Source organism: Palaemon carinicauda, chromosome 39 (genome assembly GCF_036898095.1).
Source record: "Palaemon carinicauda isolate YSFRI2023 chromosome 39, ASM3689809v2, whole genome shotgun sequence".
NCBI classification, from domain to species: Eukaryota; Metazoa; Arthropoda; class Malacostraca; order Decapoda; family Palaemonidae; genus Palaemon; species Palaemon carinicauda.
Window position 1 is genome coordinate 42611703 of NC_090763.1, and position 20659 is coordinate 42632361.

Consider the following 20659-nt stretch of genomic DNA (forward strand, 5'->3'; position numbering starts at 1 on the left):
TCTTTCAGACACCGTATCACGGCGTTTCAGAATAGTGTTAGCCCACAAGTTCGAGACTTGGTGGGCCAGAAACTCAATGGTAGGAGTGCCTGAAAGAAGGAAGGTCTTCAAGGCCTTCCTGGTACCCTCCTTAGACAAATCTTAGGATCGCATCAGGATGCCAAGAGATCCCAGCCACATATCCAGCCACGAAGTGGCCTGCATGGAAAACTTCGCTAGCTTCTCCTCGCAGAGAATCTCCGAGGCCAAGAACGACACTGGCCGGTTGGAGAGTCTCTCGAGAGGGACTCCCCTGGAAATCTCTTCCACCGAGTGGTGGAGGGGAAGAGCTAAACAGGACTCCTCGATGATTTCAAAGTACCTCCTTTGATTGACACGAGGAGGTGGGAGTTTGTTTCCGGTGCTGGAACGACTGGAGGCGGCTAGCTCGGAGAGCTGGCTCTCGACCTTATCTCTGGCACTCTTGACCCCCTGGGACCAGGGCGAAGCCGCGCTGGTTTTAGGGGGCTTTTGAGTACAAAAGACTCGGTCCAGAAACGTGTCCTTGCCGTCTCGAGGAGGAATCTCCGGATCCGAAAATCCATTAAGGTTCCTCACCAGAGCCAAAACTTGTCAAAAGGCATGCTCCGACTCCTGCGGCTCTCCTCCTGATGGACTAGCAGCAAGGTCTCCAGTCCCCAAAGGCTCTTCTTGGGGGGGGGACTCATGGACGTTCTCCGCGGGCTTAGCTGGTTCTGGTCTGATCCTCGAAAAAGATTTCGGAATCGTCTTGGAGTCCTTCGACTCCATCCTGGGAGGGATGCAGGATTCCAAACAAAGATGGTGGGGGGCTCTTCTCCGTCTCCATCCGAGGAGACTTCTCGGCGCGAGGTGGGGTATCTCCCATTGGTGCGATGGGAGAACGCCTCACCTCACGAGAATCCCCTGAGGACGGAAAACCCTCGTCCACGGAGGATGGAGAGAAAGTCTGGGGAGGGGAGGGAGCCTTCCTCGACGGCTTCCGAGGAACCAGTTTCGCCCTTGGAGGAGTAACCACGTTGTCCACTCCTCTCTTCCTCTTCAGGGGGACCGAGATAGCCGCTGATTTGAGGCCTAGTTCAGAGAAACCAGGCTTGAAAGTCTGCGCAACCGCTCTGATCAAGGGCCCAAACCAGGGCAGCCGACTGACAGCAGCGCTGTCAGAGACACCCTCTGAAGGGAAGGGGATCGTAAGGTCCCTAGGAGTGGAAACTACAACTGGGTCTGCCTGAAAGGAAGCTGTAGAAGAAAAGATCCTGGACCTGTCCGGAGATTTTCCTCCCTTCGTTGGGCGCGCTGTCCTGCGCTTACGGGGGGAGGGGGAGACGGACGCGATGAAGATGACCTGACGTGTCGTACTGCCGGATCCTGTGTGAGAACGCGCTGGGCATCATACTGGGTATCGCAGCCCATTGCCTAGCTCGGGGGCGATTGCTCGTGTGCGCACGGGCGCACATGGACGAGGGAACACGTGGGCGTGCGTGGGCGAGAGAGTGCGGGCGAGCGATGGCGCGCAGGCGAGTGAAGGCGTACAGGCCAGCGATGGCGCGTAGGCGAGTGGTGGCGCGCAGGCGAGCGGTGGCGCGCAGGCGAGCGGTGGCGCGTAGGCGAGGGGGCGCATTGGCGCGTAGCAGAGTTCGCGCATTGGCGAATGATGGCACGCAGGAGAAGGAGCTCGTGGGCGTGCAAGCGACAGGGCGCGTAGGTGTCAGGGCGAATGGGCGCGTAGGTGACGGGGCGCATGGGCGGGAAGGTGACGGGGCGCGTGGGTGCGTTGGTGCGCGTTCCGGAGACCTTGGATGGAGTGCAGCCACAGGATGTTGAAGGGCCCCTAAGGGCGAAGCCGTAAGGCGCGTGCGTGCAGGGAGAACCGAAGTTCTGGCAGTGGGCGCGTGGGCGATGGCGCGTAGGCAAGGGATGGTGAGCAGGCGAGGTCTGATGGCGAGTCGGCGATCGTGGAGCAGAGCGCTGGTGAGCACGAGAGGAAGAACACTTCTTGGAGCCCTGATCCAAAGATCGGGGGCGAGCGATGATGAGCAGGCAAGCGCTGGTAAGCAGGAGAGCGCTAACGAGCAGGAGAGCGCTGGCAAGCAGGAGATCGCTGACGAGCAGGAGACCGAGGGCGTCCATGGCGTGTATCAGGCCGAGGACGCGCAGAAGTCCGTTGGCGAGCAGGAGATCGTGGGCGTGTAGTCTCTGGAACTGCAGGGCGAACAGGAGATCGTGGGCGTGCAAGAGAGCGCTGGCGAGATGAGGCAGCAATCGGTGAGCGTTTGCGCGCAGGCGAACGTTGGCGCACAGGGGAAACCTGGCGCTTAAGGGACTTGCACACAATGTGTGAAAGCCCCTTTTGCGCCAAAGGGACCGGTGCCCGTTTGAAAACAGGATGTGTGGGCGCCCACAGCGCGTCAACAGCCAGAAAAGGTGAAGGCAGGTCAGCAGGCGTAGGTGATCGTGAACGATCTGCGGAGAGGTCCAGGTCCAAGGAAGTAGCAAACGAGGTTCCTCTGCGGGGGACTGCGAGGATGAAGATCCGAAGACGCGCCTCCTAACACCCTTGTGAGGAGAAGGAAGACCTCGGCAACGAAGAGGAAGGCGAGCCTTACGTCGGATGCGTCCTCTGGGAGCAGCAGGAAAACCATCAGCAGTCCTCCAAAGAGGAGTCTCTGTCAGTGAACTCGCCCGGGGGGAGAATCACCCGCAGGAGACACCGAAGGATGTTCGGAGGGGAGCTAAGCCTTCAGCTACAACAGGAGCAGGGGTTTGAACACTCTCATTGGAAGCGTCTGCTACAACAGCCTCGACAATAGACAGAGAGACAGAGGGTCAACCACTGCTACTGCCGGTGACTGTCTGACAGCTGCTCCCAACCTGATCATGTCAAACAGGGCTTCCTTAAAGGGCAAATCCTGAAGCCCCAAGGAAGCCCAAAGCTGCAAAAGATCAATATGAACAGGAGAAATAATTAAATCCTTCCCCGGGGGAGGAGGAGGAGCTGCCTCGCTATGGGAGGCAACTCCCTCTCCCAAACCCCAAGATCGGTCAACAACAGTACGGCCTACGCTACCACTCGACGGCCTCTCACGAGAGGCCGACCGAGTGGGAGCTTCAGAGGAGGTTTGGGCTACGGAAGAAGAGTCCTTAGGATTTTCCTTCTTCAAAGAAACCTTTGAAGGAGAAATATCACGTTTGGACTTCTTCCGGTGCCAAGAAAACCTCTCCCACTGGGAGGTAGGCCACTCCCTACATTCCATAAAAACATTATCACTTTCACACCGCTGACCCCTACAATAAGGGCATAAGGTTTGAGGATCCGTCTCGATGGAAGACGTGAAGGTCCCACAAGGGCGGTCAGGTAACCTAGGGCACTTCCGCATTGTAGAGGCCAACTTCACAACACTGAGAAAAAGAAATAAAAAGCAATGGTTAATGGCTGTCAAAGAGGCAAGGGTGAAAGCGGACATGTCCGATCACCATACGAGCCAAAGTAAAAGTGGAGCTACAACACAGGTGTGTGAGGGGGGAGGGTAGCTAACTAACCCCCCCCCCCCCCCCCCGCTAACTAGCGGTGGGGTAATAATCCCTTGTTAAATTTTTATGGCTCGTTCTTTCCGCTACGCCGAAAGTAATTACCCACTTTAAATAGCGTGGTTTGTATTCCAGTTACGGAACAAATATATATTTATATGTAATCATTAAGGATGCTATCATATTTAAATAAGAAATGTAAGTTAAAATACAAAAATTAAATGGCAGTCCATGAGAGGCGAGGAGAAAGAGCGGTAACAACCGGTTTCCATCCAAGCCAAAAGTAAAGTTGGCTAAATCACAGGTGTGTGAGTGGGAGCGGAAGCAAGCTACCTCCCTACCCCCTCACTAACTAGCTGGATGGGTAGTTAACCGTCGCTAAAATTTTAATGGCTCGTCCTTTCAGCTTCACAGAAAGTAATACATACATATACCAAGGCACTTCCCCCAATTTTGGGGGGTAACCGACATCAACAAATGAAACAAAAACAAAAACAAAAAAGGGGACCTCCCAGCCTGACAAGGGACTCAACCGAGTTCAGCTGGTACTGCAAGGGTGCCACAGCCCAACCTCCCCCATTATCCACCACAGATGAAGCTTCATAATGCTGAATCCCCTACTGCTGCTACCTCCGCGGTCATCTACAGCATCGGAGGAAGGAGCAGGGCCTACCGGAGCTGCGTCACAATCGCTCGCCATTCATTCCTATTTCTAGCACGCTCTCTTGCCTCTCTCATATCTATCCTCCTATCACCCAGAGCTTTCTTCGCTCCATCCATCCACCCAGACCTTGGCCTTCCTCTTGTACTTCTCCCATCAACTCTTGCATTCATCGCCTTCTTTAGCAGACAGCCATTTTCCATTCTCTCAACATGGCCAAACCATCTCAACACATTCATATCCACTCAAGCTGCTAACTCATTTCTTACACCCGTTCTCACTCTCACCACTTCGTTCCTAACCCTATCTACTCGAGATACACCAGCCATACTCCTTAGACACTTCATCTCAAACACATCCAATTTCTGTCTCTCCATCACTTTCATTCCCCACAACTCCGATCCATACATCACAGATGGTACAATCACTTTCTCATATAGAACTCTCTTTACATTCATGCCCAACCCTTTATTTTTTACTACTCCCTTAACTGCCCCCAACACTTTGCAACCTTCATTCACTCTCTGACATACATCTGCTTCCACTCTACTATTTGCTGCAACAACTGACCCCAAGTACTTAAACTGATCCACTTCCTCCAGTAACTCTCCATTCAACATGACATTCAACCTTGCACCACCTTCCCTTCTCGTACATCTCATAACCTTACTCTTACCCACATTCACTCTCAACTTCCTTCTCTCACACACTCTTCCAAATTCTGTCACTAATCGGCCAAGCTTCTCTTCTGTGTCTGCAACCAGTACAGTATCATCCGCAAACAACAACTGATTTACCTCCCATTCATGGTCATTCTCGTCTACCAGTTTTAATCCTCGTCCCAGCACTCGAGCATTCACCTCCCTCACCACTCCATCAACATACAAGTTAAACAATCACGGCGACATCACTCTCACCGGAAACCAATCACTCACTTCATTTCCTATCCTAACACATGCTTTACTACCTTTGTAGAAACTTTTCACTGCTTGCAACAACCTTCCACCAACTCCATATAACCTCATCACATTCCACATTGCTTCCCTATCAACTCTATCATACGCTTTCTCCAGATCCATAAACGCAACATACACCTCCTTACCTTTTGCTAAATATTTCTCACATATCTGCCTTACTGTAAAAATCTGATTCATACAACCCCTACCTCTTCTAAAACCACCCTGTACTTCTAAGATTGCATTCTCTGCTTTATCTTTAATCCTATTAATCATTACTCTACCATACACTTTTCCAACTACACTCAACAAACTAATACCTCTTGAATTACAACACTCAAACACATCTCCCTTACCCTTATATAGTGGTACAATACATGCACAAACCCAATCTACTGGTACCATTGACAACACAAAATGACAAATTCGGAGATAATTTGTATTTTTCCTAACCCTACAAACCTTAGCTATTTACATCGGGTTTACCTTTTAGCGTAGCCGAAATGACGAGCCAATAGTTTTTAATGAGGGTTAATTACCCCCGCGCTAGTTAGCGGGGGATAGGGGAAGGGTAGCTTGCTACCCCTCTCCCCCCACACACCGGTGATTTGCTTCACTTCACTTAGAGGTAGGACTTGACTTAGGGACCAGGGATGGCGGGCAAATATGTGTAAATAGCTAAGGTTTGTATGGTTAGGAAAAATACAAATTATCTCCGAATTTGTCATTTGTTCCGTAACAGAAATACAAACCACGCTATTTACATTGGGTGACTTACCCCCTTAGGAAAGGTGGAAAGTCCCCAGCCTTACTGACTTCGACTTTGCCCGGGGACTAAATCCCTCAGTGAGTAGCACTTGAGAGAAGGAGCCCCTGCACCTCACAAGTTCCTTGCTTCGCTAGGAACGAGTGGCCTACATAAGTTGTGTGTGGAGGAAGGTGTGACTCGTCCTATGAAGTTGACTTTGAGACCTTTAGATAGGAATCTAGGATAGGACGTTCCCAATACCACCTCGTCAGGGTATGGGGGATGCAACAGTATTAAGCTTAATACTAGGAGCACAAGGAAGCATGGGTTACCTGCAGAGGTCGAGGTCAGCTATGCGAGGACCAGGATGCTGCTTCCCCAAGAGAGGGGAGAATGAAGAAAGAAGTAAGGGTCAGACATACTCTTCCATTCACGCAGACTGAAACCAAGTAACAATGCCCTCAACCTACTGCTACTTGTCCATAAAGGAGCCTGAGGTTAGACCAGCTGTTATGCAGCCACCACAGGGCCGATAGAAAAGGTATCGAGGCTCCTGTGGGTCACGTCCTGCAGGTAGTGGGCTGTGAAGGTCGTCTGACGCTTCCAGACCCCAGCTTGAAGCACCTGCGTCATAGAAAAGTTTCTCTTGAAGGCCAGGGACGTAGCAACACCCCTGACATCGTGTGCCCTAGGGGGACGTGACGAAGGAGGGTCTGGATTCAAGGCATGGTGGATAACCCTTCGAATCCAAGCTGAGATGGTGTTCCTGGTGACCCTCCTCTTCGTCCTGCCTGTGCTCACAAACAACGCTCGCACTTGAGGACGGACTGCAGCCGTTCTCTTCAAGTAGTACCTCAGACACCTCACTGGACATAGTAGCAGCTGGTCTGGGTCGCTTGTTACAGAGCAGAGACTCGAGATCCTGAAAGAGTCGAACTGAGGATCGGGCGCTCCAGGATTTTGAGTCTTGGCTACAAATTCAGGGACGAACCTGAACGTTACCTCCCCCCATCCCCTTGAATGGGCAATGTCGTACAAGAGACCATAAAGTTTACTAACTCGCTTGGCCGAAGCCAAAGCAAGCAGGAAAGCCGTCTCCCAAGACAGGTGGCGATCAGATGCCTGGCGTAATGGTTCGAAGGGAGGTCTCTTAAGAGCCCTGAGGACCCGAACCACGTTCCAAGGAGGAGGTCTCACTTCCGACTGGGGGCAGGTAAGCTCATAGCTACGTATGAGTAGAGAGTGTTCTAGCGAGGAAGAAATATCCACGCCTTTCAGCCTGAAGGCCAAGCTTAAGGCTGAGCGATAGCCTTTCACTGCCGAGACAGAAAGGCGCATTTCTTCCCGCAGATAAACGAGGAAGTCCACTATTGCTGGAATAGTGGCATCGAGTGGAGAGATACCCCTCCCACGACACCAACCACAAAAGACTCTCCACTTCGCCTGGTAGACTCCCTCAGAGGACCTTCGCAGGTGCCGAGACATTCTCTCCACAACCTGTTGCGAAAAGCCTCTCTCCGTGAGGAGACGCTGGATAGTCTCCAGGCGTGAAGCCGAAGTGAGGCCACAGCCTTGTGAGGGACGTTGGAGTGGGGTTGTCTGAGAAGCTCGTGTCGTGGAGGAAGTTCCCTCGGGAGCTCCGTCAGGAGCTGCAGAAGGTCCGGGAGCCATTCCGCGTGATGCCATAGCGGAGCTACCAGAGTCATCGCAAAGTTGACCGATAGTCTGGTCCTGTTGAGTACCCTTCTCATCAGACAGATCGGTGGGAAGGCGTACACGTCGATGTTGTCCCACCGTTGCTGGAAAGCATCTTGCCAGAGTGCCTTGGGGTCCGGGACTGGGGAGCAGTACAGAGGCAGCTTGAAATTCAACGCTATCGCGAACAGGTCCACGGTCGGGGAACCCCACAAAGTAAGGACTTTGTTGGCTATCTGAGGATCCAAAGACCACTCGGTACTCACTATCTGCGAGGCCCTGCTCAGACTGTCAGCGAGCACATTCCTCTTGCCAGGAATGAAGCAAGCCGATAGTGTTATCGAGTGGACTTCGGTCCACCTCAGAATCTCTACTGCAAGATGGGATAGCTGCTGCAAAAAAGTGCCTCCCTGCTTGTTGATATAAGCCACTACCGTGGTGTTGTCTCTCATCACCACCACGGAGTGACCCGCCAGGGTCCGTTGGAACTGTTGAAGAGCCAGAAAGACGGCCTTCAACTCTAGCAGGTTGATGTGCAGGCACTTTTCTGATTCTGACCACAGGCCTGAGGTCCTCTGGTTCAGAACGTGAACCCCCCACCCCTCTTTTGACGCGTCCGAAAACAGAGTCAATTCCGGGAGGAGGACGAGAAGACTCACTCCCTTCCGTAGGTTCTCGTCGACCAGCCACCACCCTAAGTCCATCCGTTCCAAAGATCCTATCGGGATCAGAATGTCCGGGGAATCGGATCCTTGATTCCACCGGGACTTGAGCTGCCACTACAGGGATCTCATCCTGAGGCGGCTGTTTGGAACCAGACGAGCCAGGGAGGACAGGTGACCTAAGAGACGCAACCACGACTGGGCGGGGAGCTCTTCTTGCCAGAGGAAGGGTTCCGCCACCCTCCTCAGCCTTGCTATCCTGTCGTCTGATGGAAAGGCTTTGTGGAGATTGGTGTCTATCAGCATGCCTAGATAAACCAGTCATTGGGACGGCTGTAGAGAGGACTTCTCGAGGTTTACCACGATCCCCAGATCCTGGCAAAGACCTAGAAGCCTGTATCGGTGCCGAAGAAGGGTCGACTCCGAGTCTGCTAGGATCAGCCAGTCGTCCAGATAACGAAGGAGACGAATGCCGTTCCTGTGCGCCCAAGATGAAATCAGGGTGAACACTCTGGTGAACACCTGAGGAGCTGTGGAGAGACCGAAACATAGCACCTTGAACTGGTAGATCTTGTCGTCTAGGCAGAATCTTAAGTACTTCCTGGAAGACGGATGGATTGGGATCTGGAAGTACGCCTCCTTTAGATCCAGTGTGCACATGAAGTCTTGTGGTCTCACCGTAAGTCTGACCGTGTCCGCTGTCTCCATGCTGAACCGGGTTTGCTTGACAAACCCGTTCAGAGCTGAGAGGTTGATGACAGGTCTCCAGCCTCCAGATGCCTTCTTTAAAAGAAAGAGTCGACTGAAGAAGCCTGGGGAGCCGTCGACGACCTCCTGGAGAGCACCCTTCTTGAGCATGGTCTCGACTTCGGCCCGAAGGGCCAGCCCCTTTGCCGATCCCGTGGCATAGGAGCTCAACGACACTGGATTCGCTGTCAGGGGAGGTTGAGATGTTGTGAACAGGACGCGATAGCCTTGGCCGATCACTGAAACCGTCCAAGCATCGGCCCCGTGTTGCTGCCACCTGCAGACGCAACGCTGAAGGCATCCTCCCATAGGTGGACACGCAGGGGGACTGCCACCCCTAGGGTTTGCGGCCATGGCCGCTACCCCTAGGAGTCTTGCCTCCCCTGAAGGACTTGCCGCCCCTCTTGACCTTGGCTGGAAAGGGCTGGGGCTTAGACACCACTTTCTTAACTGCCGGTGCCTGCTTCGGAGCCTTACGAGGCTGGTGCTGCTGTTGCGGCGGAGCTGGAGGCTTATAGGGCCAAGCTGTAAGGGCCCTATGGAGGAGGGAGTCCGTGCTAGATTTCCTCCACCTCTCAGCCGTTCGCTCCATATCCTGTGGCTTGAACAGATTCTCCCCAAGAAGGGAAGCATGTCTGAGCCTACACACATCCACGGCGGGGACCTTCGGGTGGAATCTCTCGGTCACCGCATCGCGCCGCTTCAACACCGAGTTGGCCCACAGGGTGGTGACCTGGTGCGCCAGGAACTCGATGGAGCGGGTGCCCGAGAATAAGAAGGTCTCCAAGGCCTTCCTATTGGTCTCCTTAGACAAATCCTCGGAGCGCAATAGGATGCCCAGAGTTCCCAGCCATATATCCAACCACGAAGTGGCCTGCATGGCGCACTTTGCGACCTTCTCATGGCTCAGGATCTCCGACGCCGAGAACGACACCTGCCGGGCAGAGAGCTTCTCGAGGGGAACTCCCTTAGCCAGCTCCTCCACGGAGCGATGGGGAGGAAGAGCGAGACTGGACTCACCCAAGATCTCAAAATACCTCCTCTGCTGGAGACGAGGAGGAGGGATGAGTTTGTTCCCGGCAGAGGAACGACTGGAGGCGGCAAGAATCGCGAGCTGGGCGTTGGCCCTGGCTCTGGCACTCTTCAGACCCCGAGACCAGGGCAGAGCCGCACTGGACTTAGGGGCTTTCTGAACGTTGAACACTTCGTCCAAGATAGTGTCCTTGCCTTCTCGGGGGGCGATCACGGGGTCCATGAATCCGTTGAGTTGCCTCATCAGGCTCAGGACCTGCCAGAAGGCATGTTCAGATTCTTGCTGATCTCCTCCTTGCGGGCTGGCAGCTAAGTCTCCTGTCCCCGGAATCTCTTCCTGGGGCGAAGCGTGGACGTTCCCCCAGGGAGCCGCGGGTTCCTGGCGAATCCTTGAAGACGATTTTGGGATGGTCTTGGAGTCCTTGGGTTCCATCCTGGGAGGGATACAGGATCCCAACAAAGAGGTTCGAAGAGCCCCTTCCGCACGAGACGATTCTCCTCCATGAAGAGAAGGCTCCCCCCTTGGTGCTGAGGGAAAGACTATCGCTTCACTGGACTCACCTGAGGACGGAAAAGCCTCGTCCACGGGAGGAGGAGAAAACGCTTGAGCAGGGGAAGGGGCCTTCCCGACAGATCTCCTAGGAACCAACTTCTCCCTGGGGGAAGTCACCACGAAGTCCACTCCTCTCTTTCTCTTCAGCGTAGGTGAGGCAGCCGTTGGTTTGTTGCCCTGATCAGCGAGTGCTGGCTTCATTACCCTCACTAACGCCCGCATCAGAGGACCAAACTAAGTCTGTTGTTCCACGGACACAGAGTCCGAAATCCTAGCTGGAGGAAAAGGGATCGGGCGATCCTTCGGAGTGGACACCACTGGACTTGCCTGAAAAGGAAAGGGGGAAGAAAGACGCACTGACTTCTCTGAAGTGTCTTCCCTGTCCTGCACAACAGTCCTGCATTTTGATGGAGGCGATCCAGAGCGCTGTCTGGGAACACGCGTTCCTGCTGCTATCACTGGCTGTGAAATTCGGCATGAACGGTGGTCGAGCGGCCGCGCGGGCGAGCAGGCAAGTGGGCGCGAGGGCGTACAGGTGAACGAGCGCGTGGGCGAGCCGGTGAACGAATGCGTTGCCGCGTGGGCGAGTGAGAACGTTCCGAAGATCGCTGGCGACGTTGGTCAGGAGACCTGTAGCACGAGGGAGAGCGATATCGAGCAGGCGATCGGTGGTGCGCTGGAGAACGCTGGTGCGCAGACGAGCGATGGCGCGTTGGCGAGCGATAGCGCGTAGGTTGCGCAGGCGAACGATCGCGCGAGGGCGAGCTAGCAGAGGGCGAACGATCGCGCGAGGGCGAGCTAGCAGACGGCGAACCATGCCCATCCAGAACCTCTGGGCGGCGGCGTGTTGGAGAACGCATGCGCGCAGGCGATAAGTCACGCGGGCAATCCGGAGATCGCCGATGTTCAGGTGATCGCTGACGCGTAGGAAAACGCTGACGAGCAGGCGATTGATGAATCGTCTGTGATCGCTGGCGACCTGGTGATCGCTGGCAAGCAAGAGGGCGACGCGTGGAATCCTGTGAAGGAACAGTCGGCGCGGCATGTTCACGAACAGGAACAGGAAGCGCGTAGGGGAACATGTGCTTTAGAAACACGCGCTGGAGAACGCGGGCGATGTTGTGCAGGAACAAGCTGAGGATCGCGAGAGCGCTCAGGAGACTGATGGCGCGCAGGGCGCACAACAGGAACTGCAGGATATTCGGAGACCACAGGGGAGCGCTGGCGAGCAGAAGGGCGATGATCCTCAGAAGAGCGCTGACGCGCAGGAGAGCGCCTGTGCGCTAACACTGCAGAAGGGCGAGCAGGGGAATGCTGGTGCGCTGGGCGCTCTTCAGGAACAACAGGTTGAAGGATGTCCTCAGGAGAGCGCTGGCGAGAAGAAGGGCGAACATCAGGAGAGCGCCGGCGAACAGGTGAGCGCTGACGAGCAGGAGAGCTATGACGAGCAGGTGAGCGCTGACGAGCAGGAGAGCGCCTGTGCGCTAACACTGCACGTGTAAGGGAAGAATCCCTTTGCCCCGAAGGGACCGCTGCCTGTCGGGTGACGAGGTCAGGTTGCTGAACATCTGCCCCAGAAGGTGAAGGTCTAGCAGGCGTAGGAAACCGATCCCCAGAGAGGTCTAATGAAGCTGGAGCTGCAGGCTGTTTACGGCGAGGAGAGTCCCCTTCAGAGGAAGAAGATCCAAAAAGGCGCCTCTTAACACCCTTATAAGGAGACGGGAGGCCCTTGAGACGCAGCGGACGGTGAGCCTTACGGCAAAGGCGGCCACGAGGAAGATCGTCAGGACCATCAGTCCTCCGAAGGGGAGTCTCAGTCAAGGCACTCCCCTTAGAGGGAAGCTGGACAGCAGAAGAGCCCGTAGGACTCTCTTCCCCCTTCGAAAGATGTACGGAAGGGGGAGGAGAGCCGTCAGCACCAACATCCCCAACTGCACCTACAGAGGATTGCCCCGCCCCGTCGGAGGCCTCTGCCACCACGACGTCGACGATAGACAGAGAGTCTACCTCTGCTATCACCGGCGACTGCTTAACAGCGGCCCCCAACTGGACAAGGTCAATCAGGGCAACCCTGGAGGGCAAGCCCTTAAGGCCCAGGAAGCCCAAATCTGTAAATCATCATTAGACAGAGATTCATCAATAACCTCCCCCGGAGGAGGAACCGCCCCGCTATGGGAGGCTACGCCCTCTCCCCCCACCCAAGGTCGGGAAACAGAACTAGGGCCTGCGCTCCCACTCGGCCGACTCTCCTTAGGAGCCGAACGAGGGGGAGCTACGGAGGAGGTTTGGCCGGCGAAAGAAGAGTCCCGAGAACCTTCCTCCTTCAAGGAAACCCCGGAAGGAGAACGGTCTCTCTTGGACTTCTTCTTACGCCGGCGGCCAAACCTCTCCCACTGGGAGGCAGACCACTCCCTGCACTCACTACACATATTTTCCTGATCACACCGTCGGCCTCGACACTGCGGGCAAAGGGTGTGAGGATCCGTGTCCGTGGCCGACATAAAGGTACCACAAGGGCGGCCGGCAATTCCAGGGCACGTACGCATAGTAATAATAAAGGTGGTCAACTTCTAACACACACACACACACTGTAAAGAAAAAGCAGAAAAAAGATTAAAGGCTGTCAACGAGGACGATGGACAGACACGTCTGTTCATCGCCGGAGCCAAAAGTGAAGTGAAGCAAATCACCGGTGGGTGTGGGGTGGGGGATAGCAAGCTACCCTTCCCCTACCCCCGCTAACTAGCGCAGGGGTAATTAACCCTCATTAAAAACTATTGGCTCGTCATTTCAGCTACGCTAAAAGGTAAACCCAATGTAAATAGCGTGGTTTCTATTTAGGTTACGGAACAAACACATTAAACAATCTCACCAACAATTCAAGTACAGTCACACCCCGTTCCTTCAACATCTCAGCTCTCACACCATCCATACCAGACGCTTTTCCTACTCTCGTTTCATCTAGTGCTCTCCTCACTTCATCTATTGTAATCTCTCTCTCATTCTCATCTCCCATCACTGGCACCTCAACACCTGCAACAGCAATTATATCTGCCTCCCTGTTATCCTCAACATTCAGTAAACTTTCAAAATGTTCCGCCCATCTTTTGCTTGCCTCCTCTCCTTTTAACAACCTTCCATTTCCATCTTACACTGTCTCTTCAATTCTTGAGCCAGCCTTCCTTACTCTCTTCACTTCTTTCCAAAACTACTTCTTATTCCCTTCATATGAATGGCCCAATCCCTGACCCCACCTCAGGTCAGCTGCCCTCTGCCTCACGTACCTTGCGCTTTACTTCCACATTTTTCTCTCTATATTTTTCATACTTCTCTATACTATTACTCTGCAGCCATTCTTCAAAAGCCCTCTTTTTCTCTTCCACTTTTACCTTCACTCATTCATTCCACCATTCACTGCCCTTCCTCATGCTGCCTCCAACAACCTTCTTGCCACAAACATCACTTGCAATCACAACAAAAATTTTTTTTACTAACTTCCACTCCTCTTCTAAATTAGGCTACCAGTTTCTCTTACTTTTACTTCGTCATATGTCATTTTCAACTTTTCCTGATATTTACTTTTTACCCCTGGTTTTATTAGCTCTTCAACCCTCACTAGCTCTCTTTTACATCCACCTACTCTATTCCCCCACTCTTTTGCTACAACTAATTTTCCTTCCACCAAAAAATGATCAGACATACCGTTAGCCATACTCCTAAACACATGCACATCTTTCAATCTTCCAAACATTCTTTTAGTTATCAACACATAATCCATTAATGCCCTTTCTACTACTCTTCCATTTGCCACTCTTACCCATGTATACTTATTTTTATCTTTCTTTTTGAAAAAGCTATTACTTATCACCATCTCTTGCTCAACACACATATCTAGCAGTCTCTCACCACTCTCATTTTCACCTGGTACGCCATACTTCCCATTGACGCCTTCTACCTCTCCAGCGCCCACACTCTGGCATTTAAGTCACCCATGACAACTACATAATTCCTTCTACCCAGTCCTTCTACACACCTAGTTAATTCATTCCAAAACTCATTCCGCTCTTCTTCACTTTTCTCACTACCTGGCCCATACGCACTGACAAACGCCCAACATTCCCTATCCAGCCTAACCCTTACCCACATTAACCTAGATGATATCTCCTTCCATTCCACTACCTTACCTGTCATCCATTCACTCAGCAATAAAGCCACACCCTCTCTCGCTCTTCCCCTTTCAATCCCAGACACTCTACCAGACATTTCCCCAAACATCACTTCACCCTTTCCTTTTTTCTTTGTCTCACACAAGGCCAATACATCCATCCTTCTATTCCTAAACATACTTCCAATTTCACATCTTTTACTCTCTATCGTACAACATTCAAACACCCCAAAACTAGAGTGAGGGAAGCAGTCACTCTCCCCCCAGCTTCATCTCTTTGTCAATGTCTCACAGGATGTAGATACAGGAGAGGGGGTTCCCAGCCCCCTCGTCCCGTCCCTTTTGTCGCCTCTTATGACACGCAGGGATAACGTTGGCGCTATTCTAATTGTTTTTATAATACATTTATATTATATATTTTATATATATATATATATATATATATATATATATATATATATATATATATATATATATATATAATATTCTAATACACCTAATAAATAGCGTAGGTTTGTATTGCAGTTTCGGAACAAACCATTATTAAGAAAATACTATAAAACCTTACCAAGCAAAAACAATGCGTAGTCACATCGTCTAAAGTGTGCAATGCTCCAAGTTCTACTTCTCTTTCGCCTCCAATGCCACAAAAATCACACGCTCTAGCTTTACTCATGTCCGTACTGTAATGAAAACAGAAATTACATATTTATTACAATAAACCTCACCTCATGTTCATAATGCTTCTCCTCTAGAAGCTTGGTTTAATTGGCATCTACCCTCAAAAAAAGGGTTAATTCTACAAGTTTTCCACACATTACTTGGAATAATCAAATTGGAAAAATTACAAATTTTGAAGTCATTTGTATTTTACCTAACAATACAAATTTTAAATAGAGATTATACTTTCGGCAAAGCTGGAAGGTAGCCAGAAGCCTTTTAGTGAGGTGCACACTACCCTAACGCTAAATAGCGGGGAAAAGGGTAGCTGGCTAGCCCCTAACACACACACCTGTGTTGTTTCATCACTTTTTATTGCAGGAAGGACTTCTTGGGGGACAGGTGATTGTGGGACAATTTGTATAAATAAATACAGGTATGTAGTTAAGAAAAATACAAATTACATCCAAATTTGTCATTTGTTCAGACACTAAATACAAACTCATTCCTTAGGAGGGTGGAAGTACAAACCAACTGAATAGTCTTTAAACGGGCTTTTAAAGTATGTGCTCAACATGTAACAGAGAGATACTCTAACATCTCGTTAAACAATTCATGCAAAAGTATTGTTAGCGACCTGAGCAATCTGTGTGAATGTGTGATACTAGCAGAGTGACTAGTCTAGCTAACAATTCTAAGATCTGAGAATCAACCACAAACGTTACCCAATCCAACCTTGCCTGGGGGCTATGGGGATGTAACAAGTATTTCTCTCTATACCAGGTTACACAAGGGAAATAGTTCCACCTGCAGACAGTGGAGGCCAGCTTTGCAGAGTGATGTAGGAGCTGTTACTCCGCAGGAATATGAAAAAAAGAAAAAGCCAGTCATTCTTTGTCATTCATACCAGACTTAACCATGGTTAAACTATGGCCTCCCCCTCCCTCTCCCCCTGCAACTTGTCCATCACAGAGCTTGAGGTGTTTTGAACCATTAATTGTTAAGCCACCAAAGGGAAAATAAGAATGTCTCCATGTTCCTGTGGGTTATGTCTAGCAGGAAGTGGATAATGGAGGTCATTTGACACTTTCACACACGTGACACGGCCTACGTCAAGAGTAATTTTCATAAACGCTAAGTGTGTACTCCTGCTCCTAACATTATAAGCTCTAGGTCTCCTCTATGAGGAGAAGGATTCATATTCAATGGTCAGTCCATGACCTTGCAAATCCAAGCAAAGAACATGTTCTTGGTGAGCCTTCTCTTGGCCTTCCCGGCTGCCAAAGTGCTGACACTCGGGGGCAAGCTCCTGTAGTTTCCTTGAGGTAGTACGTACTTCAAGCTCTTCCCTGACAGAGTAGCCATTGATCTGGATCATAGACCACGCTATGATGGACTCAAAATCCCAAGAACCAGGAATGAAGTCGAGTATTACCTGACCTATCGTCGTGAATGAAACATTGAGGGTGGCCCATGGGGTACGCTGACTCTCTTGGCCGAGGCCAACACAAGCAGGAGACCTGTCCAAGAGGTCAAGTAAAAATCTGCTGCTTTAAGTCCTGGGTCGTTGGGGTCACCTTCAGAGGTCGAAAGAAGCGAACCATGACCCATAGAGGAGGCTGCCCTTCCGACTAAGGGCATGTGGGCTCAGTACTCTACATGAAAGAGAGACGATGCCGACATAAAGGAAATGTTACTTTCAGTCTGTTATTTTGCAAAAGTTAGCAAGAAGAGGAGCTTTTAGAACTTCTTGGAGAATTGATGATGTTACTCCACTATGTAAACATGTCTGTGGTACCTCAAGTCCAACTGATTACTGCCCAATGTCTATAACTACCATATCTAGAGTTTTATATATATATATATATATATATATATATATATATATATATATATATATATATATATATATATATATATATATATATATATATGTATGTATGATGAATTTTGCACATTTAGACATGTTTTTCATATTCAAATAAGCCATATATTTTTTATACATTAATGTCTAGATTCTCTTAACGACCTCGGGATCAGACCCCCAGGCGAAATTACACAAAGACAAGAGCTTTCTTCGTGGCCAAGTGGTAGTCACTGTCTATACAAGCTTGCCGGACCAGGGTTCGATTCCCGGACGGTCACAACCCCTTGTCTTTGTGTGATTCTGCCTGGGGCTCTGATCTTGAGGTCGTTAAGAGAATCCAGACATTAATGTATCAAAAATATATATGGCTTATTTGAATATGAAAAACACGTCTAAATGTGCAAAATTCATCATACATACACACACACATATATATATATATATATATATATATATATATATATATATATAAAATATATATCTGGTGCAAACAAGTACAATGTCATACTTCCTTGTTTATCTTGAAAAGGTTCCACAATGATGTAAGACATGTTTGAAAACTTGGTGTATATTTGTAGATATATATATATATATATATATATATATATATATATATATATATATTTACATTTATATATATATATATATATATATATATATATATATATATATATATATACATTTGTATATATATACATTTATATATATATAAATATATATATATATATATATAGTATATATATACAGTATATATATATATATATATATATATATATATATATATATATATATATATATATATATATATTATATATGAATCCAAGTCTGGGTGTACTACCTAAATACGACAAAAATGGACAATAGTAGTTTTGCCTATCAAAAACTTAAACCTATTTATATCAGCCCTCTGAATAGTTTTGTCAAGTGAGAGTTGCAGTTTTCTCTCAACCATTGCCATTCTACCTCCAGCAAATGATATGGAGAGATCATCTACAAATAGCATTGAGAGAATATCTTGGGAATGACTGAGGATATCCCATTAATAACTAGTGCAAATAGTGTTATACTTAGCACAATACCCTGGGGAACTCACTCCTGACATTTCCTCTCTGATAGAGCTTCCCCCACTCTCACTTGAAAAAAAATCTATGCTCTCCTCATAATCCCAAATTATGAATGGTTTTAAATATCATATCTCCATGCACTATTATTTGGCTAAAAAAAAAAAAAAAAAAAAAAAAAAAAAAAAAAAAAAAAAAAAAAAAAAAAAAAACACTGACATGTTGCTGTTTTTATGCAAAGGCTTAACAAATGGAGGACCAAAGTCTTATCAACACATCAGTTATTGTGTGCATTTTTTCTAAATCCACACTGCATAGGTAATAAAATAACTTTCTTTTCCAGGTACCACATCAGTCATGCATTGACCATCTTTTCCATGATTTTACATAAGCAAAATGTCAATGCAATTGGTCGATAGTTTTCTGCTAAAAACTTATCCTTACCCAGTTTCAAAAAGGCTAAAATAATGGCTAGTTCCCAAACACTTGAATAACTATGATCATGCTATATTCTATTAATAATGCTTAAAATAAATAACTTGGTATTAACGGGTACAAGTTTAATAACTGAATATGGAATTCCATCGAGTCCAGGGGCTGTATCATTACAAGAATCAAATTCTCTTTCAGTAAAAGGAGAATTGTGTGATTCCTCCCTTCCTGTTGCAAAATTTAAAACTTTCTTTTCTTCAATGTTCCTATACTGGTGACCAGGGGCTGCTACACACTTGCATGATACATCTGAGAAATGATCAGCCAGGGCATTGTTAACCTCAATTGCTCCAGTCACATAATGACCATTCACCTTCAACACTGGTGGCAGGTTGGAGGTGAATTTGCCTGCTATCTTTTTTACATTCCTCCATACAGACGATGGTGGAATTCTACTGTTAATGGAGAAAACAAAAGACACCCATGACTGCCGCCTAGCTTCTTTCATGGTACGACGGAACTTTGCTCTCCATTTCTTGTTTATAATTGAATTTTCCTCAATACTGTGTCAGTGCAATCGAGTTAAGAGATCTTTTTGTGGCTCTGTGCAGGGCAGTTAGTCCTAAAGACCACCAAGAGACTGGTCGTCATTTGAATAACCCTGTTGTTTTGCGAACCAAATTGATTTCTGCTGTATGGAGAGTTCCATTCAGTAAGTCTATGGCATCATCAACATTTTCAAACTGTTCAGCATCCCCTTCAATTTCGCTTAGCTCACAAAATTTATCCCAGTTCGCCTTGGCAAGATTCCATCGTGGCGATCTCTGTAAAGGTGGACCATTGTTGGTATTTATAATGATTGGTGCACGATCACTACTATGCCAATCATCTAATGTCCTCCAATCGAAATCGAGAAGGCAATTAGAGCTTATGATTGATAGGTCAATACAGTACATGACAAGGTATCTGTCTGGACATAAAAGTGTGTGGGTTCTCCTGTATTAAGGAGTACCCCATCTTCGTTTTCCACAATTGATGATATGATACTTCCCCTCATGTTTGCTAAAACATCACCCCACAAAGGATGTCTACCATTCAAATTTCCAAGTAAAACAAAAAGTTGAGGGAGTTGTTCAATCACCTCTACTAAGGCAAATACAGAGAACAAATTGTATATTTTCCCTCTATATTCAATCTGTACAACAATTGCATGCAGAGGCATACGAATAGACAAAGATATTTTGGGAATATCTGGACGAAAGTATATGAGACTTCTGCCATAGCTCCCGACACGGTGATCATGTGGTGTCCCATAACTAATATATTCGGGGGGACAAGGAGTATTATTATCAAGTCTGCTCTCCTGTAGACAAATAATTATGGGGGAATGCTCATGAATGAGGATCTTAAGTTCTTCATATTTGGTCCTTAAACCATAACAATTCCATTACAAAATGGAGGAAAAAAGCAATGGTTTATATTTTGGTAATCCTCTTGGATGATGTTTTTCCATTAGCATTTTTCTATCTAACACTATTTCCAGGTGGTTTTATCAGAGGGTCTTGATAGATTGGGTTTTGCATTTAAGACATTCTTTTTGTCTTTTTGATCTACTTGTTGAGGGGGATGGTGGACCTCAGCTAGAATTTCTGATTTATTTAAAATGACTTCCAGTTGATCAGAAACATCAACAGACAAAACATCATAACTTTGATATTTCTTATGGAAGGGGGGCGAGAGAGATGGGGGTCTCTCTTTTCCGGTTAATAGGTTATGATCTACCAGTTTTTTGCACCTTCCCCACTACAGGTGCACCTGGTTACTTGGTTTCAGGTAGAATCTCCATCAAATCAGGTAAGGACATGGCCTGAGAG

At 48.6% G+C, this 20659-nt stretch overlaps 1 protein-coding gene across 3 annotated transcripts in view; it reads right to left on the bottom strand.

Moving 5' to 3' along the window:
- LOC137631147 (pineapple eye protein-like) overlaps positions 1 to 20659 on the bottom strand; it is a 350280-nt gene that overhangs the window by 220614 nt on the left and 109007 nt on the right. For all 3 annotated transcript variants that reach the window (XM_068362845.1, XM_068362846.1, XM_068362844.1), the window contains one exon: positions 15334 to 15448. In XM_068362845.1, coding sequence (XP_068218946.1) covers positions 15334 to 15441 — 108 coding nt within the window. In that variant the 5' untranslated portion in view covers positions 15442 to 15448. The remainder of the gene's footprint in view (positions 1 to 15333; positions 15449 to 20659) is intronic.